This window comes from Myiozetetes cayanensis, unplaced genomic scaffold (genome assembly GCF_022539395.1).
Source record: "Myiozetetes cayanensis isolate MyiCay16 unplaced genomic scaffold, myiCay2020 scf1, whole genome shotgun sequence".
In the NCBI taxonomy this organism is placed as follows: domain Eukaryota; kingdom Metazoa; phylum Chordata; class Aves; order Passeriformes; family Tyrannidae; genus Myiozetetes; species Myiozetetes cayanensis.
In genome coordinates, this window is record NW_026086604.1 from 69,490,035 (window position 1) to 69,510,967 (window position 20,933).

General features: G+C 37.8%; 1 protein-coding gene across 1 annotated transcript in view; it reads right to left on the reverse strand.

The window, feature by feature from the left end:
- Nucleotides 1-20,933, reverse strand: part of ABCA13 (ATP binding cassette subfamily A member 13) — a 169,800-nt gene that overhangs the window by 35,011 nt on the left and 113,856 nt on the right. Inside the window, 7 exon segments of the mRNA XM_050329993.1 lie at nt 5,383-5,492; nt 6,789-6,981; nt 7,269-7,522; nt 8,454-8,610; nt 12,564-12,679; nt 16,583-16,760; nt 17,411-17,465. Coding sequence (XP_050185950.1) covers nt 5,383-5,492; nt 6,789-6,981; nt 7,269-7,522; nt 8,454-8,610; nt 12,564-12,679; nt 16,583-16,760; nt 17,411-17,465 — 1,063 coding nt within the window.

Consider the following 20,933-nt stretch of genomic DNA (forward strand, 5'->3'; position numbering starts at 1 on the left):
ATTTTACATTGACCTTGACATGGCACTTAACAGGATTTGGACAATTTCTCTTCAAAGCTGTGTTTAGTGATCCTCACTTGAGGCAGGTATTATGACACTGAAGAAGGTTTAAACAAAAGTATAGAAAGGGGAAGAAATCCAAGAACGGCTCACGTACACACACACACACAAGTGGAACAGATGTACAGAATCTGCTGATACATCATCCCAGCAGACATTCAAAGACTATGAAGACTTACTTTGTTCTCCTTTGTTTCACTACTTTGTTAAGTGTCAGCCTTGCTTGGTACATATTTAATGCAGACCTTACTTCTTCAAGCTATTTGACAGAAAATGTAACTACAAAAATGTTTACAGTTTTATATGCTACCTTTCATTTAGCCAGCTCCCACATTGGTGGCAAGCTAGTTATGACAGAAGAGTTAAGCATAAGCTAATTGAGTCCACTTGTACTCTTAAAAAGGAACAGCTGTGCTATAGAGAACACAAAAACCCTTCTAAATGTCAAGCAGACCATGCAGTTAACTTTTACATATATTTAAGCTTCACAACTCCTTTGTGTGTTGTTCAAAAGCCAGTAAGACTCCTAATGGCTTATAACACCATATTTTGTAGATACAAGGCAACAAATTTTATTAAAATAGCCTCCTTTCTAGTAATTTTTCCTTTTGTTTTTAAAATTTCTGCCTTTTACAAAAGATACTGCTGGTACTTTGCTATCAGTACTTTATTTCCACATCTTCCAAAGTAACTGTTTCAATGCTGCTTTTTAGAACTCTTTAATACTGGGGTTGCAAATATCCCTAATATGGAGACACACTTGCAAGATGTTAATTATTTTTATGTTTCATTTGCACAGATGTGTCACTGAAAATCGCAATGTTAATGAGGTACACAAAATAACAAAAAAGGCAAAATCCCCTGTGAATGGCACTATCTCCACAAGATTGGCTATGGTTGGTGATAAACTCCTTTTATTTCTCTTACTAGACTATCACATAACAGTTGCAGCTAGAATGGGTTTGCAAATATTTTAAGTTGCCTAAAAACATTTTCTCCAGAGGGATATGAAAATTAAAAAAAAAAAAAACCAACAGTTTTTTGATTGACTGCTAAGCTTGTATAATATAACTGCGTTTGTCACGTAAAACAGGAAATACAAAGTTTAGACAGAGCATTTAAAATGTCTACTCAATTTGTAATGTATCAGAAAGAGAAAACCATGATAAAGGCAGATCAGAAGCCATCCCTTCCCCAAAAGCCTGTCCCCATCAAGAAGAATGCCAGGAAACACTGATTTGCAGAAAAGATGAAGTTGGTTCTAGTATTTAATGAACATTCCCACTTAATAACACCCCAACTTATGAACCTAGGGATACTGAAAACTGTTACTTAACATCTAGCTTTTATGCATTTTACTAAGCTTTTGTTATGAAAACAGACAGTTTTCTCTCAGATTACTAGGTAAAAGCTCCTTGGGTTATTTTGGTAGTATTAAAAATGTAGCAAACAAACAACCCAGAGGCCAGCAAATCTTTTAAAAGTACTTGCAGATGTTGTGAATCTGCTCTTAAAAGAGAGTTGCTTCTAAAAAGTATATTTTTTTTTATTTTCTTTGATAACCTAGCAGGACATCTCAACTCGATTTTCATTGTGCAAGGCTCTTTCTCTGTAATCCCATGCACTTCCAACGTTGAAGACTGACCTTCCAAAAATTCTACTTTGTATTCAACATGTATCTTTGACTGAGCTAAGCCATTTCTAGTCATCATGTTGTTCAAAGGTGCAACAGCTGTTCAATAAAATTCAAGACTGTTTTTAGTGCACCTGCCTCAAAAAGACACTTCTGACTTATTTTAAAATTCAGTTAAGTGGTTACAACTGCAATCAGAAAAATGTACATATTGGTTTGTTTGGGTTTTCTGTTTGTTCATTGGTTGGTTGATTGGTTTTTAAACCAGGAACTTTCAAACATAGTTATTCAAGATAATGGGAACTGTTATGAACCAAGGATTGTCTTCATGGAGTTAAAACAGTCAAGTCTCCAATACTTATAATAGTAATTTTGGATACTCATTTAATTATTTGATCATGAAGAATGCATCATGAAGGTATAGATAGATAATCTACAGATTAGATTAGATTAGATAGAAGAAATTCTTTAGTGGGAGGGTGGTGAGGTACTGAAACAAGTTGTCCAGAAAAGTTGTGGATACCCCATCCCTGGAAGTGTTTAAGGCCAGGTTGGATAGGGCTTTGATTAAACTGGTCTAGTGGAAGGTGTCTCTGCCCATGGCAGGGGAGTTGGAACTCCATAATCTTTAAGGTCCCTTCCAACCCAAACCATTCTATGATGTATCTGAGGCCTAAATGCAAATAGTTCACCTAAAAATCAGTGGGATGAGTAACTTCAGTCAGTCTTCAACTGCTGAGGAAGGGTACTCCAGACCTTGTGGTTACCACCTCAGCTATGGGAGAGCAAACAAACTTGTCCCCCAGTGATTTTCAGTGATACAGCAACACAGCACCACGATCTGTTCAACAGCACTTGCCAAAATATGCAGCAAGGAACAAAGTCTGGAGTGACATAAATTTCTTCTCACAGCCTCAAAGTTGTTCGTTTCCCCAAGTTTAGCTACTGTGTAATGACAGCTCTTGCTATTGCCTTCTTGAGTTAGTGCTAAATTTTGAAAACTTGGAAATATGGGTTTTACATTCACTTCAGCCACTTCAAACACACAAAAAATCAATAAACTTGATTGACACCACCATAATACAGGGTCATAATTAATGTTGTCAAGGGTATTTTGTACACTGAAATGTAATTGTCTAAGGCTTTCTCTCAAGCCTCCTAAATGTGTCAAATTCCATTACCTATATTTTAGTATATGGTAAATAACATTGCATCTTAATATATGCTTTCATGTTGAATTTATAAAAACAGCATGGAAAATGAAAGTGGCACACATAGTGTCCAGGGAGAGTGTTTAACCTATTGTCAAGTGCCAGTAGCACATTAAAGTTGACCTCAGAAGAATATTTATCTGTTTAGCCACAGGTAGATGACAATAAGACTGGTAAGAGGAATACAAGCATTGTTAAATTGTTTTATAAGTTTGGGGTTTTTTTAAAATAATCTTACAGGTTCTGAAAAGATAAATCATGCAAACAGTCACCAGTGTAAGTGCCCATATATGTCATGATTAATTATATTCTTATAACTTTATACTTGCTTTCAAGCGGATGTTAGAATTTTGGAATTATCATGCCAGATCAAATCATTTGCCCAAATACAGAACTGGTACCGTGTTTTACAGGAAAAGCCATATGCAATTCATAAATGCACATCTGGGAAAAAAAGCAAGTCCCACTAAAATCTAGAGTAAAATACCCCTCAAAATCTAAACAAAACCTGGGAGCTTAAATACTGCCATGATGGCGAAATTTTATAAAAATTAATTATTACAGATTATTTTATTTCTCTAAATCTTAAATCCTCTTCAGACCTCCATCCTGGCCTGTATGAGGAACAGTGTGGCCAGCAGGAGCAGGGAAGTGATTCTTCCCTGTACTCAGTGCTGGTGAGGCCGCACCTGGAGTACTGTGTTCAGCTCTGGGCCCCTCAGTTCAGGAAAGACATTGAGGTGCTGGAGCAGGTCCAGAGAAGAGTAACGAGGCTGGTGAAGGGCCATGAGCACAAGTCCTGTGAGGAGAGGCTGAGGGAGCTGGGGTTGTTTAGTCTGGAGAAGAGAAGGCTCAGGGGACACCTCATCACTCTCTACAACTCCCTGAGAGGAGGTTGTAGCCAGGTGGGGGTTGGTCTCTTCTCCCAGGCAGCTGTCAGTAAGAAAAGAGGGCATGATCTCAAGTTCTGCCAGGGGAGGTTTAGGTTGGATATTAGGAAGAAATTCTTTACAGAGAGGGTAATCAGACATTGGAATAGGCTGCCCAGGGAGATGGTGGATTCTCTGTCCCTGGAGTTATTTAGGAAGGGAGTGGATGTAGCACTTAGTGCCATGGTCTAGAACTGTGGTGGTAGTGGATCAAGGGTTGGACTTGATGATGTCAGAGGTCCTTTCCAACCCATCTGATTCTATGATTCTATGATCATATCCCAGTACAAAGCCTTCCACCAGTGCCTAAGAACACCAAATATTAATTTTTACCTTATACTAAATCACTTTCGCTATATTTGTTGTTGCTTAATATCTGAAAAGTTTTGTTTTCTTTTCTGGGAAATTATGAATGAAAACAACCATCTAAAATTCTTTCCAATCCTTGTAAAGGCTCACTCACATAATTTCTTATTCTAAGAATAATTTTCCCAAAATCTCTCTCCCTTTTTTTTTTTTTTTAATCATTCCTGCTTTATGATTAACAATTTTTGGATGATTTGCTGTAAAATATCATGAAAAAACACAGTGAGGCAAAATTATGTTTGGTAGTGGTGATGCTGTCCATTTCAAAAGAAGTGTAAAACTTCCATAAAATGGAATTTTGTGATGACCCAAACTATTTACTCTTTGAAGTTAAATCTGCTGATCATTAACTTTTTAAAGAAGTGAGAAAATATTGACCTATGAAAACATTGAATTTCTAAACCAAAGTAACTTGACATTTTAGAAACTGAAAAATTCTCCCTTTAAAAATTTCTTAATTAAACCCTTGACCTCTTCTTGTCCAAACACATATTTTGAAATGCACATCATCTAGGAAAAGAGAAGTTTTAAAACTGAACTAGCCCAAAATACATTTTTATATATACATACACATTTTACTACTGACCAAAAAAAACCACTTTACTTCCCCTCCAGTTTTTTTGGGAAAAATTATAAATAATGGTTACATCTAACCCAAGGTCCATTATTCATTTATCACTCCATCAAACTTAGCCTCAATCTCACCGACACTTCCTCTTACCCTAATTACATAGCATATTGATCAAGTAATTAATTAAGGTCTCTGAAGTACATAAGAGTAAGAAAACATTTTAAAATTACCCACTTGAAGTACTGCTCCTCAGCCTAAGCCTGGAAACCTTTCAGTGCAGCACTACTATGGGGGATGTATGTCCATGCATCTGAACAAACTGTATGTTAAGAATTTTTTTTACCTTTTTAGAAGGATATATGTTAAGGCTTCTTAGAGTCTACTCTTTTGCTGCCATACAAGTTTGTTCTCAGTTAACAGGGTGTTCAAGCAGAATTAAATAATGCTAAAATGCTTTTCTGCAGAGACTTCACAGCAATAAAGCAATAGACATTTAAAAGGGAAAGAAAAACAGGTCCTTAGAGTACAGTATAAAGGACTGAAGAGGTGCTGAGTCTTTAATCATTAGCATTATCAATTAGCACTGTTCTGATCAAACTCTCTGTTATTTACCCAGTTGGAGTCCTGATGACAGCACGTCCTGCAGATGGGATGATATCTCCAGTCAGCATCTTAAATGTTGTGCTTTTTCCAGCTCCATTTGTTCCCAGGAGTCCAAAACACTATCAGAGATAAAAAAGTAGGAAAAAAACCCCCATAACAAAAGCAAGGAGCAAGAGCAACTAATCTGCTATGCTGAAAAAAGTAAGTAATAGTAAGTCTTCAACATTCTCCCCTTTTCTCAGTTCCTGTCATATGTTTGTAATATGCTGTACATGGATATAGTATATGTGTAAACTCCCTAACCCACAGGAAATCAGGTTTTTAAAAGAAATATATATAATATTTTGATTACCCCTTAATATCTAAAAGTGACTTATTTAGGATTATAGCCCTCCATCTAAAATCCTGAGCAGTAACTGTATGCATTCTTTATCCATATTATTTGTAAATACTACATTTGTACCTGAGGATCTCGGGTCCTATTTGAGAGCCCTGACCACAAGTTCATAGAGTTAATAATTCTCAGCTTCTCATGAGCTGCTTCACTCAGTACAAGTAAATAAATACAAAGTAGCCAAGACACACACTCAGTCTGAACACTTATTTCAGGACCCTATCTGCAAAGAATTTATACTTTAAGCTGTGATATAATTTACATTAAGTCTATGCGTAGCCTTTCATAACTTCTGAAATACTTGTTTCATAAACTGTCTTATTGATGGGTAGGCTTTAATTAGCAATAATATCCTCCTGGCTACCTCAGTTACCCAACAGCTGATCAATAACTAGTTGGATGTTACTGGACCTGGGCTGCCAAGCTCTAATTTCTCACATCTTTCAATTTGCTATTAGCAACTAAGAAAAGTCTTTTCCTGCTCAGTAGTTTTGAAATTATTATCTGTAATTCCCATAAGCATAAAAATAATGGAAAGCCCCCCAAAACACAAACTCAAATGCTGTTTAGGGCTAAATTTGAGTTTATAAAAATAGTATATTAGCGTGTTATATGCTATATTAAAATATACTGTGATGATTTCAGCATGGAAACTAAGAGTGTTCCTTGGTGACAAATTCAGGATTCAGTCCACAGTTTACGATTGAGTTAGGTATTCTTTGCTTTCTCTTTGAACGCTGGGGTGCTATGCTACCTACTGATTTTTTGTGTTAGCTGATAACAAAATAACTTAGTAAAGATAAGAAGAAGAAAAAAATAGGACTCAGATGAATTTGTAACTCAAAAAATAAGTGAACAGTTGCTTCTTAAACACCAGAGTTTCTACTTTTATCCAGTAACTGATTTTCAGAAATTACTCCAATTGAAATTGTTCTGTGCTATCTACAGATCTTTCACAGTAGGCACACTGAGGAAGTTTGAACAATTGCTCAGAATTAAAAGAACAAAAAGACTTCTTTACCTCTCCCCTTGGTATTCCCAAGCTTATGTTTTCCACAGCTGTGTTCTTTTTACTGAAACCTCCATAACATTTCCTCAAGTTGTACAGAAGTAGCACATCATTACCAGTTCTTCCACCAAAGAGTCGTTGTCGCTCCATTTCTACATCAACATCTTCTGATGGGCTGACCGTGTTGTTAATTGAACAATGACCCCTAAAACAGAAGATGATAATAAATCATGTATGGCAAATTGGTCACTGCTGCACTCTGAATAACTCTTATTTCCCTGGTTACAACTCCTTACAGCTTTATGATTAATTCTCATCAGAATTTGAGGCAAATAATAACTATTAGTTTTTGTGGGGTTTTGCAGTTTCCATTAATTTAGGCGCACCATGTATCAGAATTATTTACCTTCAGGTGTTCAAAGGAACACACTATTTTCTTTCTTTAAGAATTAGTTCCATCTCCATTATGGTAGAATACAAATGGTAACATACCTTTGCTTCTGGAGGAGATCCCAATGAAGGAAGAGACGTAAAAGGAGCAGTAGTGTCCCCTGAAGGGCCATTTCCACAAAAATCCAGCCCAGGAAATCCATCTCAAAAGGGCTCACATATGAATCTATTCCAAAGTTACTGGTCAGGTCAAACTTGATCTGATTGTACGAAAGCTCTATTAAACCCTGGCCTAAGCAGAATTGTGGGAATATGATGAATGCCCATTTGAGGATATTGTAGATGTTCTGGAAACTCTATATTAGGATGCAGCAAGGATGGGGGGAGAGGAAAAAAAAAAAAAAGAAGGAAAAAATCGGTTTTTTCCAACAGCATAATAAGCACACTTCTCATTCAAGGTGAACTGATTTCTAAAATGCATATTGTAAACTATTTTCTGGGCAGGGTTCATATCCTATTGTTTTTTAGACTGCCTGGGGCCATGAGTTTTTAAACATAGTTGATGTTCACAGACAGCATCAAAACACATGGCCATGATCATTCTATTTTCTTAAAATTTTAGTGTTTAAATACTATCAAATCTAAATCACCAACTTAAACCCAAATGAACACCAAATGCTTACAAACTTGAGTGACACGTAATCCAGACCTGTCTTCAAACATCAAGACCTGACTTCAAACATCAAGTTTTTGACCTATACATGTATGGAGATTCATACACATTTGGGTTCTCCTCTCCATCGAGTTGTTTAAATACCATTACAACTAATGAAAATTTACATACATGGAATGAGAATGCATATTACTATTTATACAGGGCATTGCTGATCCTAGAAATATGCAGCTTATCTCTTATGTCAATATTATTCAAACACATTTTACAGTGCATATAATCTATTTAATGGACCAGAACAGCTCCCATTATGTGCCAATTACAACTTAATGGTCTAGAAAATGTCAAAGTTTCAATTAACAACGTTTTTCCATTATTACAGCATGCTTCTTTTGGTCATAGACAAGTTAAACCTCAAGATGGTAACAAGTGGTGCAGTGTACACTAGGACTGAAAAATCATAAATGTTTAAAAGACATGTATGTTTTTCTGGAAAAATCTTATCTGTGCATATGTATACGCATACATATATACAAACTCAAAAAACCCCATGCATGTATGTGTGTACATACATCTCAGTTACCAAAAGGTTAAATCAAAGATTTTATACTGACCTGCACTTTGGAAATTATGGCTAACAAACGAGGTAAGAGAGTCGCCAGCATGGTACACAGGCCAAACACAAAATTTAAGGAGATGTAAGAAATAAAAGCTACATCTGAACTTGAGAAGAATCTGGATACAAGATACATCCATGGTAAAGTTGCATATCTGAAAGTTAAACAAAACTGTCAAAAAATTTATATTTTTGTCTCACCTCCCATAAAAAAGTCAGTTATCACACTAGAAAAAACCCACAATTTTTACTCTTTATTTTTAAGATATGCAAACAATTCTTCTGAACAATGGCTAAAAAAAAAAAAAAAGACAAATTTTCTTTGTCAAAGTACCTTCTGATTCCATAGATGTACACTGCCATGTGATGGGCAGAAGATATGATCCATTTTTTAATATATCAACTGCAGATATTTACTTTCACTGTTTCAGACATCTCACAATCCTGATTTCTGAATGACTGCAAACTGATGCACATTAAAAGTCTTACACAGAGATAGAACTAAAACCAAATAGTTTAAACCTAAATCATGGATCCTGAGCAGTCAGGTTTCCTTAGAAGCTTTCACAAAAAGAAAAAACAATAAGAAAAGAGTAAGAAGAGAATGAGCAAAGAAAGAGGGTGGGAAAAAGAAGAGAAAAACCATAATCCTTGAACTGGAACTGTGTCAGTGATATCTGAGAACTGAAATATCCTACAGACCATGCTATTACCTTAATCAGGTTATCAGTTAATATAGCACAATGAGGATAAGACAGCATGTCAATGACTACATTACCTCCAATGCAAATCTTTAAACGAGGAGGGAAGGCACCCTCTCTATTCTGACAAGTCAAATGATGCCTATCCAAAAGGAAGTAATTATATTTTTTATCAAGAGACTTTTATAAAGACTAAAACAATGCCCAGGCAATCTGATGAGCATGCATGTCATGTCAAAGAAATTTATTTTCCATTCAATATAGCACAACACATATCTATCACACCAGCAATATATAGACTGCAGGAGTATAGGTACCAGTGCATAATATTGCATGATGATAAGTATATATGTAGTGTATATGTAAATAATTATTATATAATATTAATATAACTGTTTTAATAGTGAGCTCAATGAAAGAGAAACTAACGAAAAATCTGGGAATTAACTTCTTCATCACATTAAACAGAAGTTTAGATTACAAGTCATGAAAGATCCTTTAGAATTCAGTGTTCTGTACTTTATAGATGAACTTTTTGCATTGGAGAATGTCAAAATCCTTTCCCTTGAGAAACAAACTGGGAAGTAATAATGATGATATCCTCAGTTTACAGGAAGATAAAGGTTAAATTATTCAATGTTTGGATCTCAAATGAATATTGTAAGTATTCAAGATCACGCTATACTTTTCAGCGTCCTGTTGCCAGTCTTAATAACACAATCTTTTCTTCCCTTCATGCACATACCAAAATCACTGTTCTCAGTATTGCTCTGAATTACAATATCATAACTACAAGTCCATCCTTGGAAACAGCTCAGGAAAGAGACATGATTTAAAGTGCTGTTACTCTGCTGTAAATTAAAGCAAAATTTGATTTGTTTGCTTATAGCTGCTAGGAAATGAGTAAGACTTTCAGGATACTAAAGTTACATGATGTTCAAATGCAGCCTTTAAAGTAGCTGCCAGTCACATCTACATTTCTATCCTCTTTTCCTTCAGCTTCAGTTGCAATTTATTATTTTGTAATATCAAAGAGAGAACATTTTGGACAAAAGTGCTTAAGCATTTGGACTATAAAACACGTCTGCCATCATATAAAAGAGAAAAAGATGCAGTTTATTTAAGAAACCATTATATTTTTAAAGGAAATCACTTTTAAAGTAGAACACTAGGAAACTACTGATTACTCTTTCAAGCACACCCCCTTCTGGCACACCACTTAACTCTTTTATACAACAGGGCTATCTTTATTCTAGGTCAAAAATTCTTTTTTGAATTTTACATTTACAATTTTACAATTTACAATACAACTTTACATTGAAGAGACATTTTAAAAGGGAAAAAAAAGCATGATGGCAGGCAGATGAATGAGGATTACATGAGCAGTACTGGGGAAGGATGAAATTACCACAATGAGCTTCATCCTGTTTACTGTGTCTTTAGACTGAGTAAAGGGTAGAAGAGGAAGACTAGAAACTCTGAAGTTTATCACTGTCCTTGAGATGTGTTAAACTTACAACTGACAGCTATTGTATTTTTAATTCATGTTAATACACATTGAATACATGGACTTTCTTGTTAAAAAACACTGCAGTATCTGTTATGTCAGCCAAAGTTGATCAGTACAGGAGGGATTATACTAAGCTGATTAAGGAGCATCAGCAGTCAACATAAAAAAGACTGTCCAGGTTTTCAGTCAATGCTTATTTCTCCTGAAATATCCAAACTTTACCTCAACCTTTTGGTTAAACAATGCCACCATAACTGGCACTTGGTAGTATACTGTGGGCAGAACCAAAGCCTATATAACAGCACAGAAAACATGTCATGACTCCATGTCTGTAGTGTATGTTTCATTTGCTGCTTGACTAAGATTTCTATAGATGCCTATTCTTCACTAGGGTGACAGCAATTGGATCACAAGAACTATTTACTAGTTGTAATGATAATAAAACAAAAATGTGAGCTTTTAGTAATGTAAAATTTTTGCAATAAGACTGATTAGAATTTCCACCTTTAATTTGAAGGAATCACTTGATCAAAGTGCAGAACAATGGAAGTGAGAGTGATACATGAGAGTGATATAGAGAGGAGAAAAATATGAACTTTAGATGTGTCATACAAGTTATTTACAAGACCTCTAGAATATTTCATACTAGTCTGGCCATTCATGACCACAAAAGATGAGCTCAAACTATAGTTATAAGGAAAAATTATAAATAGAATTATCCAGGGAATTTGGAAGGCCATTTATAAGAGAGGACTTGGCTGGTTTGGGCTTGCAAAATATGTTTGATGAAGGAGAATTATGAAGTATGGCTCTGAATAAACATAGGCTGGAATTTCAAAGAATAGATCCAACTTTGAGGATATCAAAACAATTTTCCAAAAAATTAGTTGCTGGAGGTGCAAAACCTTGAAACAGTTTTAAGATGCAATACAGGAAATTGGGGTGTTTTTTGAAGTGTTTATCTGAGACTCTTCCTGGAATAGAACATGTCATGATGTTGCAGAATGTCCTTTCTGTTTTCCTTCCCTATCATTCTCTCATGAACTTGTTATATTTCATTATCTAAACATCTTTTTTATAAGATAAGCATTCCCCCTATAAGGATAGCCACAATTAGTTGCTTGAGATAATGAAGGAACTTCTCAGAAGCCTTTTCCTGTAACTAGTAACCTTCAGCATTTCTCACATCACCTTGGACTGCATGTAGGAAGAATTGAAGGAACAGAATAGACCATTAGTTTGATTGAGCCCAAGGCTCAACAACCTTATGTTAATAGAGATATCAATCACCTGTTTAATGAGTTATTTTAACTTTTTAGAGCTTTTTTTTTTTTTATATGAAACTAAGCAAGAGGGTAGTATGGCATAACTTCCAAGTCTCACAGCACTATTTGGAGACAAAGCTCCAACCAGCCCAGTATTCTACATAGAACAGACTTCTCACTGGAAATATAAACTCCAGGAGCTATGTAGAATTACAGAAGATGGTCAGAACTGTAATAAAAGAAAGCCATTTCTTACCTTCTTGATGATATTCTGCAAAGCTAAGCATTAAAATTCTGATCTATGTTATTATTCCCACATTTTCTAGAAGACAATACACAATCAATGTCTAATAGCAAATGACTGTTATAAAGGCCAAGTATTCTCTGTGACACTTCCAGTCCGTTTATTTTTAATGTGTGTTTTTTTTAATGTGCGAGCAAATCTCCCTCGACTTTTTGAGTTTAACTTTCAAACTCATGTTTCAGCCTGTTTTCTCACTATATTTTGCTGAATCATAATTATTTCCAAAAACAGAAAACCATGCATCCAGCAGCAGGTGCAAACTCTGTTTAAAGATTTCTGTTTGTTTCTTAGAAGTTATAATTCCACAGTAGCATTTCCAATCACATACCCAAAGAGTATCAGCAGGAGAACAGTGGCCGCCAAGTTCTTCCGAAAAGTGAAGGCTGATAGCTGGAAGGCACTAATAACACCAACACACAGGGTGACTGGAACCATGTAAAACAGCTAGAAACAGAAGAAAAAAAGACACTGAGCAGGTGACCATCTCTTACTGGTCTTACTTAATTTGCCTAGAAGGGTATACAAATTAACTTTTCCATATCTGCAGTATAATTACACTATAAATTAGTAAGAAATAGGCAGAAGAGCTTGGAGATTTCACAGTCCACAATTGCTGTGAAACTACCCCCTACACAGGAAAATGCCTGACAAGATAAAATTCAACTACAGAATATTTCCCATAATTTTACTGCTATTGACCTTTCCAGTACATCCATTTAACAAACTAACTCTTTCAGATAATGAGTCCATGTGGGGCTATTGCTCCAAAACATCAAATTATACTCTGAATACAGAGGCTTGGTTTCAGAAATAGCAGTTTCACTGATTGGTGCTTTAGTCTTAGGAGAATAGTAAGGATACAATTTTAAAAGGGACTTTAATCATAGAATCATAGAATCAACTGGGTTGAAAAAGACCCCTGAGATCATCAAGTCCAACCCTTGATCCAACACTGTCGTGGTTACCAGACCATGGCACTAAGTGCCACATTCAGTCTCATCTTGAATACCTCCAGGGATGGAGAATCTACCACCTCTCTGGGCAGCCCATTCCAATGTCTGATTACTCTCTCCATAAAAAATTTCTTCCTAATACCCAACCTAAACCTCCCCTGGCAGAGCTTAAAGCCATGCCCTCTTGTCCTACTGCTGGTTGTCTAGGAGAAGAGACCGACACCCACTTGGTTACAACCTCCTCTCAGGTAGTTGTGGAGAGTGATGAAGTGTCCCCTGAGCCTTCTCTTCACCAGGCTAAACAACCCCAGCTCCCTCAGCCTCTCCTCACAGGACTTGTGCTCATGTCCCTTCACCAGCCTCACTGCTCTTCTCTGGACCTGCTCCAGCACCTCAATGTCTTTCCTGAACTGAGGGGCCCAGAACTGGACACAGCACTCCAGATGTGGCCTCTCCAGTGCTGAGTACAGGGGAAGGATCACTTCCCTCGTCCTGCTGGCCACACTGTTCTTGATGGAGGCCAGGATGCCATTGACCTTCTTGGCCACCTGGGCACACTGCTGGCTCATGTTCAGCCTCCTGTCAATCCAAACTCCCAGCTACCTTTCTGCCTGGCTGCTCTCCAGCCACTCTGTGCCCAGCCTGTAGCGCTGCAGGGGTTGTTGTGGCCAAAGTGCAGGACCCAGCACTTGGCCTTGTTGAACTTCATTCCATTGGAGTCAGACCATCTCTCCAGCTTGTCTAGGTCCATCTGAAGATCCCTCCTGCCTTTCAGCATATCAAAACTCCCCCTCAACTTGGTGTCATCTGCAAATTTGCTAATGATGGACTCAATCCCCTCATCTAAATCATCGATAAAGATGTTAAACAGGACTGGGCCCAGCACTGATCCCTGGGGGACACCACTGGTGACCGGCCGCCAGCTGGATGCAGCCCCGTTCACCAGCACTCTCTGGGCCCGGCCCTCCAGCCAGTTCTTAACCCAGCACAGAGTGCCCCTGTCCAAGCCATGGGCTGCCAGCTTTTCCAGGAGTATATTATGGGAGACAGTGTCAAAGGCTTTGCTGAAGTCCAGATAGACACAACCACAGCCTTCCCCTCATCCACCAGGCAGATCACCTGATCATAAAAGGAGATCAGGTTGGTCAGACAGGACCTGCCCCTCCTAAACCCGTGCTGGCTGGGTCCGATCCCTTGTCCGTCCTGTAGGTGCTGTGTGATTGTACTTAGGATGAATGACCACGTGTGCTGATGAAGCAAATGACAACTTTTATTGGAATGGACAAATATGTAGAAGAGTTGCAGCCATTAGACAACAGGGAAAGCAGTTTCTATGTTTAGTCTCTTGACATAATGGTAACCAAATACTTCAGGGGGAGGGGGCAGGATGGTATTGGTACAGGGGATTCATACCAAACTATTCAAGAGAGAGGGGTTCTGTTTGCAAGATTTCAAGATGTGAAAATCTGTGCTCAGTTCCATTCTCAGTGTCTGCCTGCTCTGTGCACTGAACTTGAGCTCTTTAGGGCAGTGTCCACCTGCATTTCTGCTTATATAATATTCAGCTTTATATTAATATAACTGAGATTCTGAGATGCAACTGCAACAGAGGAAACAAATCAGTGTCTAACTAAATATTCAGTGTAGAAGAACAACATCCGTACTGTTAAAATTAGGCTTTCATACTGAAGTACAGTGCAAACCTGATCCAAATGAAACCAGAGGCCATTACCTATTTGCTACTGGGAAGACAGACATTTTTTTAAGAGAAGGGTAATGCAGTAAAATGTAGATGGATGCAATGTCCTCATCTAATTCACAGTGTACCTTTTCAGTGCCATATACAAATATCATAATATATCACTCCACAGATTTATGTTTCAGTTATCCTAAAGCTGTTTAAAAAACATGGTAGAGAAGTCACAAAGCATTTGAGTCGTAGTATGTTTCAACAGACCTGGGACTGTTTTAGAAATCAGACCTGGTTTCTGTCTAGAAATAAATAACTTTAAATGAAATTCTATTAGAAATCTTACCCCAAAAGCATGGTGTATTACGGAAGATGGGCATGTACAAGAAAAAACAACTTTCATTTTGCCCCTCTAGTGACACATGCTTAATCTGAAAAAAAATCTCTCTATTTGTCTTTAAATTTTCTTAGCACTTACACATTTTCCATTTGTTGAACACAGTAATGAATACCATTCACCTGTATAAATACAGTAAGAACACCCTGATTCTCATGAGAGCAATTTCATAAATCAAATACTTCTGCAGGTCTAGTAGAGATTGTGCTACCCATAATACAGGACACAGCCTGTAATACTTAAAATATGTAGAGGGATTTAAAATTTGACAGTTCATATATTCATGTGTTCAGTGTCCCTAAATGATCTGCAGCACAATTAGCATTTAAAGCAGTGTCTGTTCTTTCCCAGATCATGATTGATCATGCAGTACTGTGTTGAATTTTTGAGAACGTTTTGAGAGATTGGCAGAAAATAATGAGGAGTTGACTTTGCTCCACAAGGAGAAACTGAATGATGAAGGACTGAGGTTTTAACCAAGCCCTTCTATTTTAAACAGCAGAAAAAAGGAATACCAAGATTGACTGGCCAAGTAAATAACATTTGGAGAAATGTGTTCTTACCTCAAGATTGCTCAAGTGAGACAATTCTGATTTCAAGCATGGATGAGTGAACATCTAATGTTTCAGAATTAGAATAGTCTGAATGAAAATAGAGTGTTCCAAAAACCTCTGGATAACATAGAATCATTTAGGTTGGAAAGGACCTTAAGGACATCAAGTCCAATCATTAATCCAGCATTTCCAAGTCCATCACTAAACCATGTCCCTAAGTGCCACTGCTACATGTCTTTTAAATACCTCCAAGGATGGTAACTCCACTACTTCCTTGGGCAACCTGTCCCAATGCTTGCCAGAAATAAAAGGTACCAATTATAAGTATCTTCCATGTTATCCACAACAACAGACAATACAATCATCCCTTAAAATAGCTGACTACTATCCTCAGTTTTCTCCACCAGTCTGAAAGATTTTTGCCCGTGGCAACTCAAAGCACAAAAACTCCTGCTATGAGCTGGCTATGTTTTGGATTTGATTGGTCAACTTACTTTTATCTGTAAAATAGTGTACATACCTAAAGGTAGCAAATGCTCTACAATTCAGCTTTGGGAAACGAAGAATGTAATTCCTGCCCTGTATTAAAGCAGAATGGTGTCCCAATGCTTGTTAGCATGACAGCCAAGAGCTCTTGCTCAGCACAATTCAAATCTTATTCATGTATCTTGTGATCATATCCCCTTTTGCTCATTTATGACAAACTCGATAAAAATTGACACCTGAACACATGCTGCCCCACACAATACATACCATATCACAGCAGAAGTTAGCAAGCCAATAAGTTTTGTAACCCAGGCCTGTGATGTGCTGCAAGCGTTTTGTGCCAGATACTCTGTCTTTCACTATGGCACTTCCAATGGATGCGGTAAGGATAGAAAAACCCAGCATGATACACAGGGCTACCCCACACTGACGAACATTCTCCATTCTAGGGTAAATGTAAAAAGCAAAATGGTATCATGAAAACGCAACACAATGGGGAAAAAACCCTCCAATGCTAACATTTTCTAGGTCAGCTTCTTACCAAGACAACACTAGGCATTGAGACCTTTAACTGTGTTTGTAAACACAATAGAGTCACAGAATGGTTTTGCTCGGATGAAACCTTAAAGATCATTTGTTCCATCCCCCCTGCCGTGAGCAGGGACAAAATGTATGTACACAGTCAACATCTAATTAGAGGACAGGACACAAGATAAGTTACAAAACAATACGGGAGTTGCAGAGCACAGTGTGTGTTTAAAGTCTGAATAAAACAAAGCTTTTGCAAATATTTCCTGTCTACAGAAAAATTAAAATTTAAACACTTGACAATCATTTGAAGCAGTTAACCTGTTTAAAACTGCCCTGACACAGTCAGCACAAATTCAGTATTTTTCTCTACAAAACAATGCAACCATTTTTTATATAAACAGTGGACTTGACAGAAAGTCCGCACTAGAAAATACTTCACTCACTGTAACAGAATTGTGTCTATAAATTCACAGCATCTATTCCACACAACGTATATTCTGACTTAATTGATAGTTTCAATTGTCTGCTCATTGCTGCTGTTACCCATTTTAAGAGTTTGCTCACATTTTGTCCTCATCCAGCAAGGCTCCTCCATATGGTTGGCTGTAGAGCGTTATCCCTGCAACGATAAAAATACATTAATAAATAGTAAATGCTATGTCAGGACTTCAAATTCTGAAGTACATTGTTAACACCTATTATACATATGAATGAATGAAAAAGCTAAATACTTCGTAATCAACAGAAAGAGGTCAAACACCAAGCTACAAAACCAAATACTGCTTCCTCTTGAGTGATTTCCAGAGTTTGGATCCATCAAAAACTAATGAACAAACATAATCAATAGATGTTTTTATGGATTCTGATTTTCAGAAACTGATTCACAATATTGTATATTGCTGCAGAATCTACATCACAGAAGAGACCAAAGACAAAACCTAAAGCAGAATTTGTTCATTTACCTAATCTTCTGGAGAAAAGTAGGTTGTTACTGCAATTTATAAGCTTGGTTTACATTATAGATCAGATTTTTTAGCAACTTTTAGACTTGCAGAGAAACACTATTTAGTTCACACACACACACACACATACACACACACACAAAAGTGCACCTCAGACAAAAACTGAAGAGTTTTAAATTAAAAACATACCCAGTTTGGGAGACTAAGAAAAATACTGAGTAGGCAATGCATTCTTAGGCTTTATTTTAGTACTTGGTGCAAACAACATGTAGCAATCTAGCAATATGAGCTATATATTTTTGCTTTTTTTTCTTTTCAAGTAGCAGAAGAAAAGCTGGGGCGGGGGTAGGGGCGAAAGGTGAAACACAGTCAGTGCAAAGGTCGCTGTTCACCTGGTCTTGATCCTGTTTGTGACTTATTTCTCTGTGTGTGCCTGACCAGTGTGCCACCTATGCTAATTTTGGGTGGGGTGGAGTTAATTTTCTTCCCAGTAACTGGTACTGGGGCTATGTTCTGGATTTGTGCTGGAAACAGTGTTGGTAACACAGGGATGTTTTGGCTGTTATTGAGCAGCACTTACAAAGAGCTAAGGCCTTTTCTGCTCCTCGCTCCAACCCACCAGCAAGGAGACTGGGGGCATACAGGGAGCTGGGAGGAGACACAGCCAAGATAGCTGATCCCAACTGATCAAAGGCACTTTCCATATAGCATCATGCTCAGCATGTAAAATGGGGAAAGAAGGAGGAATAGGGGGATCTTCAGAGTGATGGCATTAGCTCCAGGTCAGTGTTAGTCATGATGGAGCCCTGCTCTCCTGGGGATGGCTGAACACCTGCTGACCCATGGGAAGAGGTGAGTGAGTTCTGTGTTTTGCTTTGCTTATGTGCATGGTTACTGCTTTACCTATTTAACTGTCTTTATTTCAACCCATCAGTTTTCTCACTTCTAATATTCTCTCCCCCATCCACGCTGGGGGAGAGCGAGTGAGTGGCTGAGCGTGTGGGGCTTAGGTTAAGCCACACCACCAGCACTATTTGATTAGAGTGTCTAAATAAGTCTATACTGTTCCAAATCAAAAAGAAAATTCCATTCTAACAGCAATTATAATCTTTGGTAAAGAAATAAACTGTTGGTAGCCTTAGATGGCTGCTTAGAGGGCACCACTTAATTGAACACACTTTGTCATATTTTGCTACAGTCCAGCTGTACAAAGACAAAAAATGTCTTTATTCTAGTAACAGGTGCAATTTGACTAAGTACACATTTATTTTTGCCCCTTTAATATTTCATTCCTCATCTTCAAGCCAAAGGAATCAAAACATCACTAAATCACTGCATGGTAAAAAGCTGAACAGCAGAGGATGATGATTAACTTGCACACAAAACTAGTACAAAGTGAAGATTTTTCAAATAACGGCTAAACACTGTACACTGAAGCCCAATGGTAGTTGGGCTAGATTCAAGCCATTAAGGTTTGATTCATCACTAGTAGATACATCTGCTATTTGTAGAAGTCTTTCATGTCATTTGCCTAGAGGGGATGTTAAAAATTTTCCTTTGTTTTTCTTTTACACCATTAATTTTTTAAACAATTGCTGCTATTTGTTCTGAAACAAAACTAGCATATCAAAGAAAATTATTTTTTCCCATTGAAACCAAGTATTAGCTAAAATTCTATTCATGTAAAGGAAAAGTAGCATGATAAAAAAAAAAAAAGCTTAGTTCTCAGAAAGTTTTTCTAAGCTTTTCTAATGATTGAATAAAAATGTGCACATTAGAAGAAATAATCATAGAATCATATCAGGATCTTAGATCTTGATCTAAATCTTGAACTTAATCTTGACTCTTGTCCCTGTGCAGGACACCCTAAGAATCACATTATGTTCCTGAGATCATTGTTCAAATGCTTCTTGGACCCTGTCAGGCTTGGTGCTGTGACCACTTCCCTGAGGAGCCTGTTCCACTGCCCAACCACCCTCTGGGTGAAGAATCGTTTTCTAATACCTAACCTAGATGTCCCCTGACTCAGTTTCAGGCCATTTCCTCAAGTTCTGTCACTGGTCACCACAGAGAAGGGATCAGTGCCTCACCCTCCTCTTCCCATCACAAGGAAGTTGTAACTGCAATGAGGTCTCCCCTCAGTCTCCTCTTCTTCAGGCTGAACAGACCAAATGCCCTCAGCTGCTCCTCATACAGTTTCCCCTCAAGGCCCTTTACCATCTTCACTGCCCTCCTTTGGACGCTCGCCAATAGTTTAATATCTTTCTTGTATTGTGGTTCCCGAAACTGCACACAATATTCAAGGTGAGGCCACACCAGTGCAGAGCAGAGCGGGACAATCCTCTCCCTCAACCAGCTGGTGATGCTTTGCATGATGCCCCCCCCCGGACACGGTTGGCCCTCCTGGCTGCCAGGGCACTGCTGACTCACATTCAACTCGCCATCAATCAGAATCCCCAGATTTCTTTCCACAGCCCTGCTCTCCATCCTCTCATTCCCCAGTCTATACACACAACCAGGGTTACCCTGTCCCAGGTGCAGAATCCGGCACTCTCCCTTGTTAAACTTCATATGGCTGGTGATTGCCCAGCTCTCTAATTTGTTGAGGCCTCTCTGCCCTCGAGGGAGTCAACAGCTCTTCCCAATTTAGTGTTATAGGCAAACTTACTTAGCATTTTTGACTTTACAATGTCATAAAGCTTTTGGAAAATTATCATTTCAGAAGCAGTAAAACAAAAAGTTAACCAGATGAAAAATACTTCTTTTACTTAGTACTCCTCAGCTAAATTGGCAAAGGGCAAAATCATATCTTCCAGGCCTTCTCTTTCATAAGCCAAAAAAATAGAGCATAAAACTTGGCCATGAGCCAAGTTCTAGTTACAGTGGATCTTCCCACATTTGTCAAGGTCTTGCCTTCGTGATCAAGGATTTGAATGTTCTGACCAAGCTGTCTTACTCCAAGATTCAGATGCCAAAAATCTTACAGCAAAATCGCTTAAGGGGTAGCATTTTTACTGATTGCAAATCTTAAAAGGCTGCTCATGATCAGGAATTGCCAAGCCTGCAAGACCTGTAGGCCCTACTGATTCACATCACTTTTCCCAAAATTATGAGACAGGTAAACT